Source organism: Stegodyphus dumicola, chromosome 4 (genome assembly GCF_044657685.1).
Source record: "Stegodyphus dumicola isolate Sdum_Otavi_A_Nest chromosome 4, ASM4465768v1".
Taxonomy (NCBI): Eukaryota; Metazoa; Arthropoda; class Arachnida; order Araneae; family Eresidae; genus Stegodyphus; species Stegodyphus dumicola.
Window position 1 is genome coordinate 221,313,556 of NC_140771.1, and position 23,888 is coordinate 221,337,443.

At 33.6% G+C, this 23,888-nt stretch overlaps 1 protein-coding gene across 3 annotated transcripts in view; it reads right to left on the reverse strand.

Moving 5' to 3' along the window:
* LOC118189290 (ras guanyl-releasing protein 3-like) overlaps nt 1–23,888 on the reverse strand; it is a 194,450-nt gene that overhangs the window by 117,937 nt on the left and 52,625 nt on the right. For all 3 annotated transcript variants that reach the window (XM_085816009.1, XM_085816010.1, XM_085816011.1), the window contains one exon: nt 10,925–11,045. In XM_085816009.1, coding sequence (XP_085672135.1) covers nt 10,925–10,967 — 43 coding nt within the window. In that variant the 5' untranslated portion in view covers nt 10,968–11,045. The remainder of the gene's footprint in view (nt 1–10,924; nt 11,046–23,888) is intronic.

Sequence of the window (23,888 nt, forward strand, 5' to 3'; positions counted from 1 at the left end):
GCTCTTATTTTTATTTTTATATATTGGTAAATTGTGCATTTTTTGCTTTAAATGTAATTGAATTACGTTTTTCTTATGTTCCGGTTAAGGTTTTTATCCCTTTAGTAAATCTACATGCAATAGTTGTAAAATTATCAACAATTTAAAAGTGTAGGTAAGCCTAACGGGGCTGTCAGGTGTTTTATATTTGAAACTCTTAGTAGTAGTGAATTAAGTCAGTTGGTGCATCAACTTCAGAAACTTTCTGCAAGCTGGGGTCAAAAGTTGACTTTAAATTTGGGTACACCTAAAAATTTTATCTTTTCGCCCGCTGGCCGAATTGCTTCTTCTTGCGCAGAAGCTTTAATTTTAATTGTACCTAATTGTTTAAGCGTAGTTGGCGTTTTAGTGTTTTCTGTATTTTACAATTTTTAATGCAAATGTTTTGAGTTTTTATGATTTTTGCCGTGCCGTGAAGTAACACTGAATCGACTGAATTAGAAATATATCTCTAATGAAATTGTAAGAAATAAGTTTATATGAAAAGCAGCATAACTGTGTATAATTTAATAAGCCGCACATGGAAGTCATGTGTGGTGCCTACATCAGGTATTTCATTAAATTCGAAAAAGGAACATGCTCAATTACCATCGTTGGATTAAGTGCTTCAGAACATCTTTCCTAAAGTGTACTAATGATTTTAAAATCTTTTGCATTCTAAGCAATGTGAAAAATATTCGGAATTTCAATACATAAATAAAAGGATATTCCTAAGAAAGTGAATTTTATTCTCAATAATTCGTTTATAAAATGTGATATTATTTTAGGCACTTAACTGCAATAAAATGAAAACATTTTTTATCTTAAATATGAATTGCAGATTAGGAGTTATTTTCAGATGAATGATTGAGAAGAGAATTGAAACGGTCAAAAGATTTCAAGAAAAGTTCTTCGTTCTTCATACTATTTAGTTGTTGTAATGGCTAGCAATGCATGCTTCCCCACTGGTGGGCTCAGATTCGAAACCCGGCGATGTTTCCGTACTTGTTTCTTTTCCGTACGGTGGGCGCAATGTTAGCTATTCTTTAAGATGTTCCTAAGCAATATTCTAAACTCTAGGAAGACGACATGTCCAATGGGTCAGGCATTTTCCTACAAAATGCCTAATCGGTAAGTATTCGACCATTTGATTCCTATTTGCTTCATTTTGAGTTTCATGTTTTGTAATGTTATAGTTTCATTGAAATAGTAAGAACTATATACATTATATTGCATCAGATATAAATTTCATCAGTGAAATTCGCTGAATGGGTTTTTCGTTATTTTCCTCGTGTGGCTAGTTTCGTATTAGGTTTAGTGCTCTGTTCCGTAACTAAATAATATCAATCCAAACTTGAAAGTACTTTAGTTTCTTATTTTACAATGAACCCACCTGGGTAGAGTTGTAGCTAGGATTTTCAGCGCCCGGGGACAGCCGAGAATTTCGCGCCTTCTCCTGTTTGCTAAGAATGGAAAATATTTAATACTAACATTTTGCAACATCAGTTTGGCTCCCCCTGGATGCTGCGCCTGGGGACAGATGTTATCCCCCTTGTCCCGCTCTAGTTACCATGGAGTTAGGAAGTCCTTTCTTATCTCCATGCTAGTTACGCTCCTGCACCTGGGTAAAATTTAACAAATTGTCTTCACTTCTAAAAATCAATGTAACTCTAAACTGATAAAAAAAAGCAAATCGTCGCAAAGAAAGTTCTTTTTGCCTGTGAGAATCACCCTCGGGGAAGATTATATGGCATAAATTTGCTTTATATGAGAAGTCTGTACAGAATAAATTCAAATTGCGTTATGAAGGATCTACGACAAACTGCTACTTTACAATTCTTTGCGTTTTATTAAAAGCTCTCTAGTCTACTTCACGAAGATATATTCTAGTCTATCTCCCGCAGAAAAAAATAAAATATGAATTAGTGAAAAGAGAAGAAACCTCACGAAGAATCGAACTTGACATTTATGGCAATTCCTGTTCCTCACGATTCCATTTCTTATCTAAAGTCTAGGCAGGTTATTTACTGCATCAATCAATGAAGGCTAGGAATAACCCGCAGGCAGTTAATGACGCTCGACCACGCGCAAACTCTAAGAATAGAAACCTGCACCCCGGCTCGCTTTCAGTTGAAACCAGCGCATGATAATACGGATTAAATATAGCTTCCAACACCAGAGTAACTGTTGCGGACACAGAAGACCTGCGTAACCATTTCGTATTATTGTCTATAAAGAGAGGATTAGAACAATGAGATACAAATTGTTTCTAGCGAAGACTTAAAAAGAACAGCTTTGGAAAGCTTTGCCAATTCCGTTGCCTTGTTAGAGTTACCCAACCATAAATGTAAAGGATAGGGACTACTTTCTCAACAATGTTGGAAATCCTTTTAGAGTTCGGTTGGCTTCTTTTGCTGGAGGCAGTTTAATAGTAAGGAGTTCAGAAAAATAACATAATGAATAGTGACTGTTATGCGAAGAATACACAATATTCAGTAATAAATAAAACCGCTTTTTCAACTGCAGTGAAAAAAAAGTTCAATCTATGGACAGAAAGAACATGTTTTTCTAGTTTCGGTTTTGAAATTTTTAGTTTCATTTTCACTTTTTTTCAATCTTTGCAAAAGTGAAACGCCATTTACTAAAACATTTATAATATTTAGGTTTTTTTTCAAAGGCTTACTTCGGAATTTCTTGGAAAGTTACACATTCGGTTCCTGGAATATTTACATGAATTCAGAAAAATCTATCGAACTTGCTGATATATTTAAAAATTAAATTAATGATAGGAAATAAAGAAATTCTAAAGCGCTATATTCCTTTGCTAAGATTAAAATAAATTCGTTCACGAGAAAAAAAGTAACAGTGTTACACTAGATTGTTTAAAAGCAAGCGAACGACATTTATACGAAGAAGAATAGCCGCCCACACCATATAGAGTCGATTGCAATACCGAATGACCCGGGATGGAATCCCGAAGAAGGCATGGATGTAAACTGTCTGTCCTTTCATAAGAGGTAACGGTGGCCGCCTATTATGAGCCTTCATAATAAAATGACAATCAACAGTTTCTGTTGATCAAGCCGTTGTTACCGCTGGGAAGGGGGGAGGGTAGAATTTAAAATATTTAAATAATTCATTCCTTTATTCAACATTAATTGATCGATTGCGAGAAAATGGTGGGTTACGAGTGAAAATGTTATTATGAATAACTTATATAAATAAATGGTTTCACACAGAAATAATCACGATTAAAATTATAAGACAAAAAGAACCTGAATTAAAATACGTGAGCCCAGAATCTCTTGATCTTCCAGTCATTAATCTATAACAAAATCCTCTTTATTTTCTAAAGCATAATTATAATTACTTTATTTTCTAAGATATAAAGCCCTATTTTCTACTTTATAATACATTTTTGAAAATTATACCTTATTATGTGCGCGATATAACTTTTTCAAAACATACTCTGCTATCCAAAACATCTACTCATCCAGAAAAAAATGCTTCACAGTCTCAAAGGTTAACGTACAAATAGTACTTCTTAGCCATATGTGCAACTGATAGAAAACGTGCAGCCGATGAGTGCAGAGAATGATGCTAAAATGCCTAGGAATTAATCTCCTCTCAAATATTGTAAGATGTAAATCCTCAGCTGCTGTGTCTTTTGGACTGTTTGCAAGATAATGTTGGTTGCACTGCAAATAGGAATGCCCTGCTGACGATACAACCGAGTGCTGGTACCCAACAACTTAGTAGACAAGCCCACATGGTAAAAAAAATCCAAATTTAAGACAGCAAAATTACTTGGAACTTGGTATAAATCTGGAGCTTATAATGAAGTTTAACAAGAAAAAGGTGTTTTTTGATCGGACTCGTGCCACTACATTAGGGATTACACATAATCATTTTAATTCTACTGAGTGGCGTCTTGTCTTCATAAAAGTAACCTTCTTAAATGGAATCAGTAAAGGTTACTTCTTGGAAACGCTTAGCTCTTACTTTTCTGTTGGAAATTGCACGATTTCTATGGTAAATTTAATGCATATTGAAAGTTCTCCAGCAACATACTCTGGGTTATGCTGCTTTTGCGAAAACTGCAATTTTTCGCATTCAACCTCTCTTTTCCAACTAAATTCAGATTTACGCAGCAAGGAGTCTACAGAAATTTTAAGGATCTTTCAGCACAGGATATTTTTTTAATATTAGTTCCCTCTTATTACGGAATTGATAGTAATGAAAGAGTTTATTTCTCCGGCAGACGGGGAAAAAGGATCATGAAGAAACCTAATAAGAGAATTAGCCTTCACTATCTAGAACTTTCGACGTATTTTCTACACAGATTCTTTGCAAAAATGCAGTAGAAGGACTTGGGACGTTCTTTGCATAAATTCACTCGTAAACCTAGATTTCCTAGGAGTGTGGTAAGAAACTTAGGCTTTTAACGGGTCAGGATTGCTCTCAGGCTTACTGATTTCGATCCGTACTGGACAGCTCCACTGTCTGCGTTATATGCTCTTCTAGATAACTAATGACGGCTAATCGTTTGGACGAGTATTCTGAACTAATTTATTTCAGTTATATTCAGCATTCTGCGCTAATATATTTTAGTTTCGTTAGAAATAATAAATAACAGTGACAGCCTTCTAGCATTTTGGGCCACCAGCCGCAAGATGGGCCACACATTACTTTAGCAACAACCAGAACATTCAGTCTTATGCAGCATCTGAAGTTAAGTGTCATTCCATTGTTAAGTGGCCACCGTTTTATTGTACTCACATTAAAACTAAGTATATCGAAACGAGATAATTTAGACAGCAATGTGCCCTATGTACATCTCTTGGTGAACATTGCGACAGCAGTGCGAAATTGAAGGAACTATGCATAATATAATAATTGTAACATCCTTTCATTGAGACCGTTCTTAAAGAGAAAAGCTTTGTTGTAGCAAACAGAAGCTCCCATTGACAAGTGCACTAGCCATAGATGTAAAGTGAGGTCTCGAGACGAAACGTTCAGAACTGCGATCCTGAAGAGCGACAATTACTCATAATAATTTCCAAAAATAGAGAAGAAGACCATCAGCGAAGTTGAAATATAGTCATGAAACTTATTCCATTTTTTTTTTTTTTTAATTTTATATAGTTACTTATTTTATTCATTCATGCATTTATTTATTTCTGTTGTATTTGCTCGTCAGTCCACTCGTCAATTAATTATTAGAAATTACAATCTTGTTCAGCAACCTACTCTACCTTCGACAGTTGGAGTATATATGTTTTCGGCAAAGACAAAGAATCCCAAGCATTCTAGGCATTGTGCTATAGATAATTACAACAATGGAGTTTTTCGACTGATATGACAACGACCCACTCGATCGGCCTTCCTTCTGTTATCAAAACAAAAGTAAAATAAAAGTCCTGGAAGCATTACTGTTGTGATATTCGTAATAAATTCGATGCTGCTTTTAAAGTCGCTTGTGATAAAGTGTATCGCACTCTATAGCTAAACATTACATGTCAAGATGCTAACTCACTACTACAGAATCACATGTTCAACAAAGCCTTCAAATAATGACGCTTCTAGTACACACAGCACAGAACATATTATAAGAAACAGTGTGGAGCAGTACCACAACTTACGCAATCAAAGGACATGAAAACAATGGCGACGGTAAAAGAACTCGGTGACATTATAAGATTTACTCAGTCTTAAACATGGCGCCCATGTCAGATGGGATAGACATTAGTATATTAGTACATTAGATGCCCTACTCCGCACGCATCCATCAATCCTCACATCATATTTCATAGCTTACTAGAATACACATTTTCTGGGATGCAAAAAGAAGGTAGGCTTCTTGAAGAGAAAGAAAAATCCGAAGAAGGCTACATCTTACTTTTCCATCTTTCTCCTTCTTGCCTTGAGTTAACTACTCGAAGGAGGAGATTTTCCAACGTCTTAACCGCTTCTTGAATTCTATGAACTGCTGAATACTTATCAGTATACGGTTTCAGAGCCAGGCCTTCTACTGATCACGCCCTAGCAAACTGAATAGCGTTGTCGTGAATAATAGGCGAGATAACTGAAAAACTTTTGTTATATCCGTCGATATCCAGGGTACCTTGGATTCGCTGTGATAGCCCAACGAACTACGCAGACTTAAAGACCCGGGCTGTCCACACTCTCTCTTTGATTTACTCTAGAGCTGTTTGAACAAAAGGTAGGTGCATGCTATAATGGATGAAGGACTCCAAGTGACACACGTAAACAGGGCAGACAAAGGCTTGATCCTCTTCTTTGAAATATAGTGGCAGACCCTGGGCTTGGCATTCTTGGATGGAACAGCAACAATGAGAATACACTGGCTTTTCGTTTAAATCCAAGCTCGTACCAAAAGGGAATGCGAAGTCCTACACCCTGTTAAATTCTTCACGCCTCTAAAAGACAGTTAATTTCTTTACCAATTTTGTCATGAAATGCAAGTTTACAGCATCTGTGCCCAATTTTGTTACTTAGAAATTGTTATTAATGATAGATTTTCATAACTTCGTTATACTAAACACGCATGTTTAATCCTTACAAACATTACGACGGATTAGAATGGACTAGATTATTTAGATTATAGTTAATGAGACCTACATACTGCTTTCGCCAAGGTCCTTTAAGGGTACTTGGTTCATATTCACATCATGCCTGAGGAAAATCACAAAAAGCGTTCGGCTGGATTTGAACCCGGAACGAACTATTAGAATTCAGAAACAATTTTACCATTCCGCCGCTGATAATAAACACTAAGAAGACCGTTAAATTGTGGTATTATACTAAGTTTGTTAAAGCTATGAATCTGTCAAGAAGCAAAGCATTTATTATGGCTTAACTCTGTGGAGTAAGAAAGTGATTATAGCCGTTATTATTTAAGTAAGAGACTGATAATACATATTAACATGCAGAGCCTACAAAACAACACGGTCATAAGCAAATAAATATTTATTAAATTGTTTGCTATAATAATTTGTAATAATATAATGATTTTTATTGATTTACACTACAAGTTTTGAAAGATTCGTTTATTGGGTTTTAATACTGAATAAAGGAATCCTTAAAATTAGTCTAATATTTCTTACAACTAATTATACTATTGTGTAAGGAAGCAAAAAAAAAATCATCATAATAAAAAAAATTAAAAAATCTGAAAGGTATCAGGTTTTAACGGTCACGCAAAAGGGTTTGTTAAGGTCTTTTATTCACGCTCTCGCTGAGCTCGTTCCTATTAACATTTTTTTCCTTATCTTTTTAGCTGTATTATTAAGCATCCTTTTCTTCGCACTTACGTCACATTTCACTCCACAATAAAATCACAAAATTTTTAAAAGCTGCAGCAGCATATGTTTAGAATTCCCGATCCACTGTTATGTGTTGTAAGTATTGATGATGATGTCGTGGTCTATGACAAAGTGCAATTATATAGATTCGAAGCTGTCAAAGACAGCTTTTGCAACCTCGGCAGCTCTATCAGTATAAAGTAGGTCCACTGGGTCTTCAATGCCGATGTCAAAGAGTCTAGCCTGGATTGCTGAGCAGTTGAAGATGTGATGGCGAGACAGTGGGATGTCATCTGGGCAATGAGGACAAATGTATGTGTAACTACGCTGTCCGTCTGCAGAAATCCTCATCCATTTTAAGTGATTTGTCCTAAGTCTGGTTATGATAGTCGATATGGCTCTGTCACAGTTCAATTCCGGGATGGAGTTTCCATTAACTTGACCGATTGGATGGAACGAGTCTTTGGCTGGCAACTGCATTGGCATCAACGAGGGTTAGGCAGTTGGATGGCTGAGAAGAATCACGGGATGCCTTTGCAAGCTCATCGGCCTTCTCATTACCAAAAATATTTACATTATCCGGTATCCATTGTAAGATGCAGGATCTTTGGGCAGCAATAATTTTGTTTGTGAGCCCAGTGATCTGAGTTGTAAGTATTAGCACACATTTTTAATTTTTCTTTTTTCTTCTTTTTCTTCTTTTGTCTTTTTCCATTTTATTTTATTTTATTTTTTATTTTTTTTTTTCCGTCTCAGTTCATCATATTATTATTCAATTTTTTTAATAAGACGGCTAGCGAACAATTTTTTTTTCTTTTGGCTATTAACCTTTTATGTGCTAACTTTGTTAAATGTCTCATGCTTCGCCCTTACACTATATTAAATTTAATTCAACAGCAAAATCACAAAATATTTAAAAAAAGGTGAAGCTTTATAATTTCTGATAGAATGTTAGAGGTTGCTATATATGTTTTTATATTCGCTGTATTATTCCTTTAATAATTAACTGTTCGCGCAAGAAAAGTATGGAATGATTTTAATGAGTCCAGCTAGTGTAATTTCATAAAATATTGAATATTTCTAATTAGACATCGGATAATTTTAATACATGTCTATTTAAATCAACCACTTAAACGTAAAAAAAGATATTCTTCAGAACTGTTTTTATCGCTTTTAAATCGCTTAGTTAATTACTCAATAACCTTCCAGATTAAATTTGAAAGCATTTGAAACTTTACTGAAAGGCAACATGCTGGGGCGCGTAGCTTTATTTCCAGCCGCGGCAACACACTGCTTTCATAGAACCTTTCATAGAGCATTCGGAAGGAGGGTAAACAACAGATCATCAGTTATCTTAATTTCTCGTTCATCGTTTGTGATGGTATTCTGTCCTACATTTGACACCTAAAATTGTTATGTGCGTACGGGTTTGTAATGGATTGAATGCACACAGAACCAATGAAAGCTTGATGAAATTTATTTTCCAAAACACTTCACAGCTCTTGAACTTTTCACACAAAAATACTAGTACAGCCCTTCTTATTACGATAAAGCACATTCAGTAGTCACTTCAAACTATAAAGAACGTTGAACACAGGACAAAAGCTCATCTAAAAGCGAAGCTCGTCTAAAAGCGAAGCTCGCACATTGATCTCTCAATACACTAAATACCGCGAAGATGATATCCCTTCTAGGTTATGCCGTACGGAATTAAAGGTCATTTCTGCGGAAATCCGTTGCATTGGCATACAAAGCCTGTTGTTTAGTGCATATTCTTATCCTTACAAGATATTTTGAATAGCACAGTATTACATAATTGAATAGCTATACATATATATAGAGAGAATTATATGATATAATTCTCTATTAGAATTATATAATATAATTCATATATGATATATGATATATATATATATATATATATATATATATATATATATATATATTGTTGCATGCGTACGGGTTTGTTATGAATTGAATGCTTAAGTCCGATGAAAAATGAATAAAATTTATTTTTCTCACAACAAATAAAACAAAAATACTTAAATTTCCTCAGATATTCGTACACTATCCCAATACTTCACAGTAGTTATCTTTTAAACTACTAAAAACGTTCAATATAACTAATTCAAAATAGAGAAATGTAGAGAAAGCTAATCCGACTTCACCGCGATTTCGCTATAGTAAAACAATAGCAGTTTTCTAAACAAAACTGACTAAGGTGTTCTTTCTCTGGCTTTTATAGCTTTTTAAATCGGCCGCACGAGATTGTTCTAGCAATTTCTCGAAATCAAAAAGAGATATTTATTTATTAAATGTTAAATGCACGTGCTCTTGTGGACAATGGGAGGAAAGACAAAATTTTCGGAGCAGCAAAATTTAAAGTTAACGACCGGTTCCACCTGGTAAAGTTTCTGAAGTTGGTGCATCAGCTAACTTAATTCATATGAATTCATTCTAAGAATGTCATATGTAAACAAATTCCTCCTCGATAGGCTTAGCTCCACTTTTAAATTGTTGATAATTCTACAACTATAGTAAACAGATTAACGAAAGGCATAAAAGCCTTAACCGGAACATAAGAGCAGTATAATTCAATCCCTTTTAAAACAAAAAATGAACCATTTGCCAACATATCAGAATAAATAAATAGACCTCACCAAGCCGGGTAAAGTGTCGCGTATAAACGTTTGGTACTACCGATTGAAATAAAAAAGTGAGATGCGCAACTCAATCTTGCAGCAGTCTCATACATAAAAATTTCAGTCTCCTACAGGCATTTCTCCCGCCTTCTTAGCATGCCTTCGTAGTGTAGTGGTCAGCACGCTCGGCGCGTATTCGAGAGGCCCGGCGAAGGCGTTGCTCATTGTTCATCTTTCCTACTTCAAAAATACCTGACGTCTCTACAGTGGCGCCTAAACTAAAAAAGGTGGTGAATGATGGTTCTTCACCACCACGGTTTGGCGATTGAGTCTCCTAAAACCCCAGTCACCCTTTAAAGGGGGAGTATATAAGGTGTTTCTCCAGGCTTCTTAGCATGCCTTCGTAGTGTAGTGGTCAGCATGCTCTGCGCATATTCGAGAGGCCGTGGTTCGAATCCCGGCGAAGGCTCATTTTTCATCTTTTCTGTTTCAAAACTATCTAATGTCTCTACAATCATTTTAGAATTATGTGAAGTAGGCAGCTACGTATATCACATTAAAAAAATTCTGAATCCGTTTTAAATCCGTTTAAATGAATATCCGTTATTCTGTCCGTATGAACAGACGTTACGAAAAAAAAAAATTTCTAAATGGATTCGACAGCAGTCAAAACGAATGTTTCCTTTGAAATATGATACCCTAAATTTTTCGTGGTGATATTATTTCCTACTTTAGTTCGTACAAAAGGAGGTAAAAAAGTTCAGTTTCGTTTCCTTTTGATGAATTCTCACGTTTCATCCTCAATGGTTCCTGGTTTATAACTCATTTCAAATGTCATAAGCTAGAATCTGAAGGATCAGACAGAATATCTCAAAGTAGTTGATTTACCTTTTTTTTTATTTACCAACTATTTTATTACAAAATTATCAACTATATTACCTGTCCATATAATTAGGCCTGGTGGTTGCATCAATGATAACATCCTTGTCTTCTTTCTTTTCTTTCTTGCCCACTGTATTTCATATTTTCACACACCATGAACAAAATGAACTTATGCTGCCTGAAAATAAATGCATTTATTTCAGAAACACTTTCGAAATTCAATAATTAAAATTTTTTTAAATTTCTAATTCATTCTACAAATTTATAATAGTATAGCTTGATTACTGTTTATCCACTGCATTATTTTAATAATTTTCGCAAATTTCCGAAGATCCTCAATGCGGTCTTTAAAATTAAAACTAGTATAAGGTAATATAAAGTAATATAAGTTCATCTGAAGCTCTAGCATATGAAATCCAGCATGATTTTGTTTAAAAGAGTCTAAAATTATTTCTTATAATTAAAACTTATTTTTTGCAGTCGAAACGTTATTTACTTAACCAGATTATCGATTAGTAAAAATTTAGCCATCAATTGTGGATTGAAATCAGCAGGCAAGTGCTTTAACTACAGACTGACCCGAAGCCGGCAATATCTACTCAGCGAAGACACTCACATAATAAGCAAACAAAAGGAAAAATGGACTATTTTTAAAATTATAAGAAAATGCGTGAGCCTGCCCAAATTTGAAATTTGTTTTATTATCGATTTCATATTTTGTAAAACTTTAACGAATTTTTGGTTAACAAACTCAATGATTTAAAAGCGAGCAATGGCAATACTCTCAAACGGCAATGAAAAAAAAAAAAAAAAAAGTCTTTTTATCTCCAGCGCGCGGAACTGTGTATCGGAAATTCTAAAGATAGGCTCATTTTAAAATTATTTTGCGACATTGCTGTTGAACTGAATTTTATGGTTTAAGTGCAAAGAACTTGATAGTTAATAAATAAAGGTAACACACAACGCCGCTTTGGACGCAAAAAACGCTTTGGACGCTTTGGACGTTAAAAAACGCCGCTTTGGACGCAATTTAAAATCTGAAACCTTTCATATTTTTTTTTATTATTATTATTATTATTATTTAAATTCACTAGATAATTAACTTTTTTAAAGTTTTCTTGCTCACGCACGTAATAACGCACATAAAACACGATATCAATTCACAATGCACGTGCAAAAAATAATAACTACGTTTTATATTCAACTCATTAGAATTTGAAAACTGTAGATCCCCCCTCTTTTTCTGGGAGAACTTTTCGCGAAATCATATCGAGGGAAAAGTCTTTAAATTTTTGTAGCTCAACTACAAATAGAGCGAACATATATAGAAATAATTTTATGTTATTTTTTTTATAAATGTTTTTACTGTATAAACCTTCTCCAGACTTTGGTAATGTACCTCGTCTCTTAAATCTCTAAAAGAATGATTTCTTTTCTATTAAAAATTGAGAGAAGTCGTTTATTAGCTTTATGCACGGATTTAATATCACATGGATTCATAATGTACCGAAGAGTTGGACAGTTCTCTCTTAGATTGTGGCAAATATTAATAGATATTTTATTTAAGTCTTCACGGAAATTGTTCACCTTACAGATCTGTGATATGATAACGCAATGGATAGAAGTCGTTGTGCCCTCTTCTTATACATGTCTTTTTCCCTTTTTGATCATAAGATTTTACAAAATTTTTATTAACTTAAAACAGTTTGGCCAAAACAGATATCTGGCCAACTGCCTTTTTCTTTAGCCATTCTTAAGTGAGCATTTGTTCTTTCATGGCACAAGTATTTTAGAAGCTTTCTGTACTCACGCAGAAGCATTAATTTCGCTGGACACCTGATTTATCCGTTTTCATTTCATAAGTATATTATCTTCTAGCAGATAAAATCTATGTTCTAAATCATACTCAATTATAGAAGAAGATAATTTAAATAGAGAGAATAAGCTTGGAAATTTCTTTTTAGGCCGGAACTGAAAAGAGTCAGAATTTATATCGAAAGCATTTAAGCAATATTGCATTAATGTCTTTTTCTTTCCTGGAAAAAGAATTGGCCTTGATCTTTCATTTGGCCTTTCAATTGGCCTTGATCTTAGGAATCACTGATAGCGGCTGCCTTAGTTACAATTTTACCGAAATTAAAAATGTGTTCAATATCAGCTATTAGTACTAAATCAAAAGATTATTCTAACCGCACATTTTCTCCAGTAAGCGTTTTTGCAGTAATATATTTTTCGCCAATTAAAGAAATAATAGTGAACGGTGTAGACCAGAAATAGCAACAGTAACTACATTCCGCTAAGCTGTACAAATATAAAGAAAGAATAATTCGGCATTTAACTTTTTTTTTTAACAATGATTTTACTGTAGCTGATGATACTATATTCTCTTTCAAATCTGGGCATTATGGTTTTAAATGGTTTCAAAATGCATATTCAAAGCATCGAAGAGTTCTTTCGAATTTAACTTATCATTTATATTTGAACATTCTCTATTTTCTTGAAATCTTTGTTTTAAGAAATTTTTCTTTTTTTATTTATTTGCATTTCTATATTATCTTCCATTTCCTGATTGTTTTGAAAAACACTTTTACTCTTCACAATCTTGGACATTTTCGTAACTATCCAACATTTCTGTTACCTCTGAGGCCGACATAATTTTCGACCACTCATCTGTAAAATGGTCACAAATATCTGAAGGAACACGGCTTTTCACTTAATCTTCGAAAATATCCTTTAATGGGTCAAAATCGTGCATTTGTACACCTTCTATCAACTTATCAAAAAAACGTTATTTGCTGAAATGCAAAATTACGCCAGATAATTATTTGGTTTCTTTGATACTGTATAAACTTCATTCGAAATTTTTCTGCACAAAGTTTAATTTTTTCCTATAATAATTATTTCACGTCTTCATATATATCTTATTTTTTTCTGGTTCACTCCCAATAAGCTGAACAGTCCTAATAAATATATCCATTCTGATTTTTCCATATTTTTTCTCTTATTTCTCGAATATAACTGAATATAAACTAATATCCATTTTCCTAGGATTAGTCTTCTAAAAAATATTTTCATGTCAAAGGAATGTTTCCATTCAGTATCTTTTTCTGAATCCGTTTCAGTATTTGAGCACTTAAGTAGTGTTTCAGTCCTCAGTTTTTCAAATTCATTTTTCCTTATTTTATCCGTATCATGTCTTCTTTCTTCATATAATTTTGCCTATATTTCTGACTCTTGCAAATTTTTCCTATCTTTCTTTCTCATGTAATTTTTCCTGCCTTTCTTCTTGTCGTAATTTTTCTTCGTGTAATCTTTATTTCATAATAGTCTCTGAAAGATACTTCACAGAAACATTCCTTACGTTTGGCACTGCTCATAATTATTTTCGTGCCCACCAACGGCCAAGAGGCAAAGTCGCTGAACATTGGTAGTTCGGTCCGGGTTTCGTATCCCGACGAAAGATCTCACTGGATCAGCACTTTCGTGCTTTTTCCTATCTGTATCCGAGGCAGTTTCACTTAGAATGTCTTTAAGAAAGGCATTCTTTCCCTTACACAGATAGCCCTCGAGTGCTTTGCATAATCAAATAAGCCATTATTATTTTCTTTAATTCACACACTTTAGCTAACTTCAAGTTCACCAGCGATCTTTATGAGATCATCCTTCTTATATTTGAAAACAAAAGAGAAATACGCCAAGTAAAACATAAAATTAGTAACGACATAACTTTGAGTTTGGCGTAGATTCAGTCAAAATCTCAACCAATTTCGAGGGCAAACAGATACAGGTCCATCTTCATCAGGATCAAAGAAATCTGCAAGGCTAAAGAAAGGCAAGGCTTCAGTCTGCAAGGTTTTCTTTGCTTCTGACGAAAAGGATCCTGTTTGACCTCGAAAACGATTGAGATCTTGACTAAATCTACGCCACACTCAAAGTTGTTAATTACTAATTTTATGCTTCTTAGTTTTATTCAAAAATTTCATTTTAATATCTTTATTACATCTATTTTTTTACTTTCCTAACATGCTGAACTAAAAATATTCTTAATATATTTTTCAATTATTCAACTTTATTAAATGAAATCTTCGAAAACTGACGACAATCCCTCAAGTAATCGTACACTTTTATTCAGTATATAAATAAAATTATTCATGCCAATAATTCGTTTACTACGTTTACAGCATTACATTTAACGTTTACAACAGAATTCATATTTGCACCAATAATATCCTGTTTTAGTTGAATAAAAGAAAGCAGTGCATCTACAAGGCAGTTCTCAAGCACATCACTCTGACTGCTGAAATATAAGTGAACCATATTTCACAAATTTGACGTTAATTCAATCCGGGAATTTGCACCATCCAATTATATTATGTTTTGGTTCATATAGTATTTTGTGTATGGGTAGTGTTTGCACTATTCACCGAAATTCAAACATGTCACGAAGTTCTTCACTTTAAATCTTCATAGATTTGCGGAAACTGACATTTTATAAAGATATATTGGGAAAACGTTGGAAATGCTTAAGCATTTCATGTTTAATAATTGATTTCTTCATTTTACATTCTTAGTACACTTATATATTCATACTTTTTATCCCAATCAAAGTCATATTAACAGTTATATGAATGATTGTTTATTACTAAGGTTTTTGCGATAAATTACAGTGGTTTAACGTTTAAGACTCATGCTGTGGCTCATCATAAATGCAGACATTTTTCAGAAAACTGTAATTAGCCTTTTCGATTCGCCTTAATAATATATGTACAAAACCCTGCTATTTCATTCTTTTGGTGCGTTTTCTATACTACATTCAGGGAATGGCATTTAAAGATTTTTTTTTTTTTTTTTTCATTTTCAGTCCGCGTTTAGCAGACTATATACAGGTGTACAGATTATTTACATATGCATAATACATAGGTATGCGCTACACATTCAAAACACACGGGAATCGCTACGAAATTTTAAGTAAATCCCTAGAATTCTCGTTGCTCCTACACTGGCGGGGAGGGCAGAGTCGTAGCTAGGGTTTTCAGCGCCCAGGAACAACTGAAGATTTCGCGCCCCCTACTGGTTGCCAAGAATGGAAAACATTTAATTCTAAAATGTCGTAGCATCAGTTTGGCGCCCCTTGGATTCTGCGCCCGGGGACAGATTCCCCTTGCCCCCATCTAGCTGCGCCCCTGGGGAAGGGAAAAAGAGTGCTATATCTCCCGTTCTTTTGGGCCGATTGACAAAATTCAACTTACGTTTTTCATGTCTCGAAAGCGTGACTTAGGATATGTATTAGGTTTATATATAGTATTGCTCTAATATAGGTATTTTGACACAAAATCGGACTTTTAGTGAAATGACATGCCAATTTTTTCCCTATATTTCGATTCTAAGATTCAAATTATGCCAAACTGACAAGTTTTGTAAAAAACGCACGTATAGTTTTTATAAAACTAGCTTTCAAAATTTTACCTCCTCAATGTTAATTGAATTTAATATATATTTATTAATGTCTCTTTTTTTTATTAAACTTACTTGATTCTTTCTTCCAGAATTCGAAATTTAGAATTAATCCAAATATAATTCGCCCATTTTCTATGATTTATTTTTAAAATTTGTTTTTTTTTTTTTTTTTTTTTTAATTTTGATAAATTTTTCGAAAAAATTTTTGTATTATAATCTATAAAACTTTTAATATCATTTTAAAGTAGATGTATTTCGAGGCACACGTACAAAAAATTAGAGATTTTTTATTTAAAATTTTCTAAGATATACATGAATTTACATACTGGCGCGTTTTGTAATTTAGCATCTTTTTTTTATAAAAAAAAAAAAAAAAAAAAAAAAGCAGTAGACTACAGGAATTTCTTATTTATTTATCGCCAAATGTCGATAATAACGCCAAATGTGGTTTACGCTCTTTGTTAAAATTATTTGAAAATATGAACAATGACCCTTTTCCCGCTCGTGTATAATGAAAAAAAAGGAAGGAAAATAGATTGCTATAAATTCAGAAGTTCGCCAAGTAAACTATGCTTAGCGCAAACTGAAAAAAAAAAAAAAAAAAAAAAAAAGCGCCAAGATAAATTTTTAAATTTCACAGCAAATTTTACAAAATTTTATATTTAGACAAAATTTGTGTCTTAGAGTCGAAATATAGGAAAAAAACTGGCATGTCATTTCAGAAAAAGTCCGATTTTGCGTCAAAATACCTATATCAGAACAATGCTATATATAAATCTAATATATATCCCAAGTCGCGCAAGTCGTGAAACGCGCAATTTGAATTTCATCAATCGGCTAGTAGAATGTCAGATATAGAACTGTCCCTTTCCTCCCCCCCCCAATAATCAAATTTCTCTTCAAATTTTATTTATGAAAACAAATTAATCCTGATTATTTACTAATGTAGTTATAATAAATATATTTTTAACGTGTAACAAAACTCATCATTCCATCCTATTTTATCTAAAAAAATTTGTATTTCTCAAGCTAAAATAACATCCAAAATTTCGAAATATTTTTCCATTAACAACTGCAAGATGCAATGCGTATTTTGGCTCTTCGCCCAGTTTTTGGAAAATGAAGAATGTAAACAACTTACCACCTTCAAAAAATATTTGATTATCAAAACACACCAATTAAACAGTTTGGTGAACCAACTAATAAAGTATTTTCTATATAAAAATATCTTGTTTACAAGCTACATTTTCTGAAATTTCAACAACAAACTGCAAAAATAAGTAAGGGAACATGTATATTTATTAATGAAGTATATAGTATCTTATATATCTGCTTTTTTGCACTTCAATGGATGTAATTCCATATATATTGTAAAACTATAGATAATTATTAAGTTACATAAATTATCCTTTCTTGGAGGATTTATAGATCCTTAAATATTATAAGGTATTTCTCCCGCCTTCTTCGCATGCCTTCGTGGTTTAGTGGTTCTGCACGCTGGGCCGGTATTCCAGAGATCCGCGGTTCGATTCCCGGCGAAGGCATAGCTCATTTTTCATCTCTCTGGCTCCTCCCCCCCCAAAAAAAAATTCTTATGTCTCCACAATATAAACAGCTGTAAATGTCACTGCGTATTTTCCATATAATTTCTTTGCAGTATAGAGACAGACAACTTTTCTCTCTCTCTCTTTTTTTTTCTTTGGAAAATATGAAAAAATAAATCAAAATTTTCACTCTTTTGCTCAATAAATACCTTTCATAGAATTATATCTCCACTGCATTAAAACATATAGTATGCGCTATTCAGTATTTGATTGGCTCTGAAAAGGCAGTTTGTTACATTTTCTTAGCTTTTCTAAACACAAAGTTAATCATAAGTCGATAAATCTTTTTGAAATTATATAAAAAAAATATTAAAAAATCTGAAAGCTTTCAGTTCTTGTATTGCGCCCAAAGGGGTGTTTTTGTTAAGGTTTTGTGTGTTACCTTTATTTATTAAATGTTATGTTCTTCGCACATAAACCATAAAATTCAATTCAGCAGGAATATTGCAAAATATTTAAAAGAGCATAAGTTTAAAATTTCTGATACCCAATCTCGCGCGCTGGAGATAATTTTTTTTTCCCGTACAGTGTTGCCATTGCTCGCTTTGAAATCCTTGAGTTTGTTAATCAAAAATTCGTTAAAGTTTTACAAAATAGGAAATCGATAATAAAACTAATTCAAAATTCGGGCTTCCAAGTGCCCATGTTTGGTTGGAGGAGTACGTTATTCAAAATTTGATGGCTCTAGGTACCGTTATTTTTTCACAATGTGAGAAACATTCATTTGAATTCATGCAGATACATGGGGGGGGGGAATACAGAATTCATGCAGATACATGTTCATAATACATGGGGATAATATTTGGTGGCAATAATTTGAAAAGTGAAACGACGCAAAATGCCGTTTTGAGACTAATAGCCCTTTGGGTCTAACGTTCCATTGGGCTAAAAACTGCATAACATACAATGACTCAAAAGTTGTTTGAGGTGGATCTTCAGCCCCTCAGTATCAGAAAGAACTCCAGCCTAATGAAGTATAACAACAAACTTTACAGCTACGGTTCTCAAAACCATACGTCGGATTTATTGCGGCATTGCTATATTAACGAGACTTAAGAAAAACAGTTCGTTTAATCAGATTGAGCATAACAACTTACTTGACCCTACGGTAGAACAATGCTTCTTGAAAAATGCATTGACCCTCTCAGTGGTCTTCCCAGGGTCAGTTTCCATACTGAACTACTATCAAGGATCACAAAGACAAATGATGCGCTGATTTGCCTTCGACAATTTGCCCTTGAAATTCTAAATAACATCCCAAACGCCACTACCCTTATGTGTACTGGATGGTAATAAAAATGAGGATTTGGTCATCATTTTAGTGGATTTCATTTTAATGTATTTTTAGTGGGACTCATTTTTAGTGGATTCCGCTGGTAGTGAAGTACTTATCAAAGATCCCAATGGAATGTCAAAATAAAGAAAAGAATTTCTGCCTTTAGCTCAGTTTTTAAAAGTGAACTCTTCGCTATCGATGAGGGACTGAGCTATATATAGTAATGTCTTTATTAGACTTTAAAGCCATCTGTATTATGACTGATAATCGTAATGGCATCCAACATTTGTCAAACTGGTGTAACGTTAGTGACAAAATTGTAACTTCAGTTCTCACTAAATTAAAACAAGTATCGTCCTCTTGTGATATGCACATTCAGTGGATACCCTAACATGTGGACATTTGGGGAAATGAAGAGGCGGATGTCTTGGTGAAGAAGGGTGTCCAGGAGGCTCTGACTACTGCTAATTGTCTGACTTACCTTAAGCTGTATTCTGCCAGGAAACATACTGATAAAATGACTTAGTTTGCCCCCTGGTGGCTCCGTAGCTATGAACTGTGACAAATGCACCCAGGCAGCACTCTCTCGTTTTATTAGTGGCCATCTAAGAAGCCTTGCCTGCCAGGGTGGTCAAAAAACCCACCCGATTTGTCCGAAAGGTAACAATGAGCAGGCTTCTTCGGCACATAGTCTTAGGTGTCTGGGGTTTGTCCTACGACGACCTATTAAGGTTTCCTGTGCTAGTCTCTGACTTTTTGAAGGTGAATCTCGTTTAGTAGACGCTGGACTTGAGGATTAGAACAACATATTAGAAACAACAATTAGCCAAATAGGTTGTAATAAAAAGCCTCCAGAGTGTTCGAATTTATTTTTATTTGTATATGAAAGTGAATTCACTACTTCTGGGGAAAATAGAAAGCAAATGGTTTGGCGAAAACCCAGCATAAACTTCAAAACACTGAACTTACTGAAACCCAACGCTGAATCTCTACTTATTCAGCAGAACAGATGATTTGGGGCTGTATAAGTACTTGCAGCGTATTTATGCATTTAAATATTTTAAAACAAAAGTTGAAATAGAGCGTTAAAAAGTGGATATATTGTCTGATTACTATGTCTATCAGGAAAACGATCCCAAGCACAATAATTTTATTTGTAAAGTAAACTACGTACTTTACACTAACAGGTCAACATCTCATTGAAAGCCAGAACTTAATCCTGTTGAATACATTTAGGATCACGTGTAACAGAGATTAAAAACTTAAAATTTCCAACAAAACTGAATTTAAAAAAATCTGATGTGCACACCACATGACTTCCTTGTACGGAGTATTAAATTATACGCATTTTTTCTTGCATTTCGTTTAAACTTATTGGATTGAATTAAATCTACTTCGCCGACAGCGCATAAACCACAATAGAATAAATGCGTTCTTTAAAATTCACTCTATTTGTTTACCATAGCGAAGCTCTGGCGCTAGGTTCACTTAACAGTATTATATTTCGTTCATATTATAACTCAGAATGCACAAAATTTATATCATTTAAAGAATTATCTAGTCGTTGCCACGTGTTCTATTCAAATACTAAAGCTAGAACGATGTATAAAAGAAATTAAGCAAACAAAACAAAAAAGAAAACAGTTTTTCATAGACGATTGAATATTTCACATTCAATTAATTCAGTTCTCACTTCGCGACAAGGCAAAAATACATGAAAACTCAAAATATCTGTATTAAAAATTACGAAGTAAATCTTAAACACTTATTTCCTCGAAAAATTTCCAGAAAGAATTAAGCATGATTTAATTCGCAATAATAAATGAAGGCGTTATCTTTGTTGTTGCGAAGCTACATTTCTCTAGATTGGCAACAAATCCACTACTTTGCTGTTTCAAATGTAAACAAGCAATGGCCGCCATCAAAATAATTATTAGGCTTAGCGGCACTTAAACAACTTTAAAATTGTTGATAATTCTAAACAACATAATTCAATCATTTTTAAAGCAAAAAATGTACAATTTACAAACATATAAGAGTAAAGAAACTGAGATCACTGAGCCGGGTAACAGAGTGGATATATATATAAATATATTTATATGCGTTTGGCGCAGCCGATTGCAACCAAAATACGAGGTGCACATCTACATGTTATAGAAGTCCTATATACAAAATTTCAATGTTCTGAGGCTACTCGTTTTTGAGTTATGCGAGATACGTACGTACGTACGTTCTTACAGACGCCACGAAAAATTCTCTTCAGAATTCATTTTAAAGCAGTTTTATAATTTTTTTGGTGGAAAAGAGTCTTTTATTCTGTCCTTACGTACAGATATCACGCAAAAACATCGTTAAGTTGCATTCGAAGCCGTCAAAATGGATATTTTCGTTGAAATATGCTGCCTGAAACGTTTTACTTCGTACAAGGAAGTAAAAAACTCACCCCAGAATAATAAACAATAGGAACAAATATGTATCAAAATTTTGTAAAATCCACGTCTACGGGACCAGGTTAAAATTCTAAAAAATGAAAGGAAACTCAATGTATATTATTAAAAAACAATTTTAGAATTTTATGCAAAAAACTATGTGTGCTCCAATACTTTTTTCCTGCAATATTTTTGATATTTCTGCATTACTTTTTTTGACGTTTGTTCCCCCCCCCCCCGGCTGCGCAGGTTTGTGTTTGGAGATTTTTTTTTTATGCTTAAAAAAATAAACCAAACTCTTTTCTATAATTTAAAAATTTTTTGAATACTCATTAATTATTTACAGCAAAATATGAGGTATCTAAAGACGACAATCTTTGGTTTTTATTTGTGAATTTCACTGAACTCTAAAATTATATATGGTGCGACTGCAAAGCCTATAAGAATTAACGGGAAATATATCATTCTTAACACTTGAAAAGATTTCGAAAGCACTAAAATTGAAGGAAATATTCCGAACGATTTGATCACTATAAATAGTTATAAATAAAGATGGCTATAAAAATGTTATATAAATTCTTCTATAAAAATGTTAATTATTATAATTTATGCAATGGGATCTACAGGAAATATTATATGTATGTAACTTCGCAATGGATGAATTTGTTTTGCTTAACTCAATATAGATAAAAATGTATTGAATTCAAGGAAATTTTTATTAATTAAATTAACAGTCAAGAATAACCGATATCAATTTTCATATTTGTTTTCAGCAGCTGCCTTTTCAGAGCCTAAAAAGAAAATAGTTCGAACGGAGAAAGCTCGAGCATCTCTTCAATGCATGTAAAAAGTAAATCTGGAAACGTGCTACGCACGCTTTGAAAATCTTGCGCGTGATGACACGAATCAGATGTAAACACTCGCTTGGTTATTTCCTTATTTGAAATCGATCGCATTTTGAGGCGAAGTTTCATTATGCACTTCAATATGAATTTTCTCCGTGGTCAGAAGTTAAAAACACTCTCGTTGCCGTTTGATTCGAATGAGTTATTAGAATTCCTGCGATTCATGTGCCTTTATTGAAAACAAATATAGTTTATGAAAATACAAATAAGACTAACCACCGTTTTAAAAAAGAGTCCTTTATTTAGATTATATTGAATGATGTCATGAATATTTGAAAGAAACCTGCATGTTCGATTAAAGTATGTTGATACACATTAATCCCATGTATGGATCCAAACCACAGCGAGAAAGAATATTGTGTTCGAACACTAATGCTGCGATGCCCGTTCCTAAGGTTAAATTTTAGGCAAAGTAATTAATATACGATGCACGGAATTGAATTAAAATTCAACAGATAGCGTAAGATACTAAAATTGAAAATGAACGTCAACACAACTACATTATAATTTTAAAACAATTGTACAAACAATGGTATATCAGCGCCATCTGTTGGCTAGAGTTCACAACAATGTGCATAGATTCGGCGTAGTTACTCAGTGGGCGTTCCGGGAAATATAGCAGGCTATCGGCTAAATTCAAGATTGAGAAATCCTTTCATTTTCATTAGTATGTCCAATTCAGAAGATTATGAAGGATCCGCCTGTCTTGACTAGAGTATGTTTGTTTACATGTGAACAAACAGACTCCAGAACTGCTAGTATGCAGTTTCCTCTGCCATAACTGGAATCTGTAAACCTCCTCTGCGATAAAGTCCAAAATTCGTTCTATAATAATCCATAGAATATCAGCAGCATATAGTAAAACGATACAAACGCCGAACAGCTTTGTGATCGTAAGGTCGTTTCGAACCAACGTTTCACGTGCCAACCTCTTATAAGCAATTAATACAAACACTTTACAGAAATTAAAAAAAAAAAGACTAGAATCACGTCTAAGATACTGAAGTACCGAAGCACTCGAAAACAGACCTAGTCAGTCGAGAATATATCACTGTAACAAATAACCCGCTAACTAAAGGATTAAATAGGTTGTTATGATGGCTCATAAGCATTTTTGATCAATAGTATACCTTTTAAATCTCAGATGATTTCTACGATGAATAAATCAAAGTAAATATTTTGCTATGAAGAGCTACATCCTACTATTTTCCTCTGTAGAATGGGTTATCACCCGGGTACCTGGCCTACAGGGCCCTACCCCTCACTCGAATAATAAAACTTTCCTAATTATACTTCAATTAACTAGGCATAAAGTTATAAAAAGTTTTAGAACACAGTTAACGATGGAGT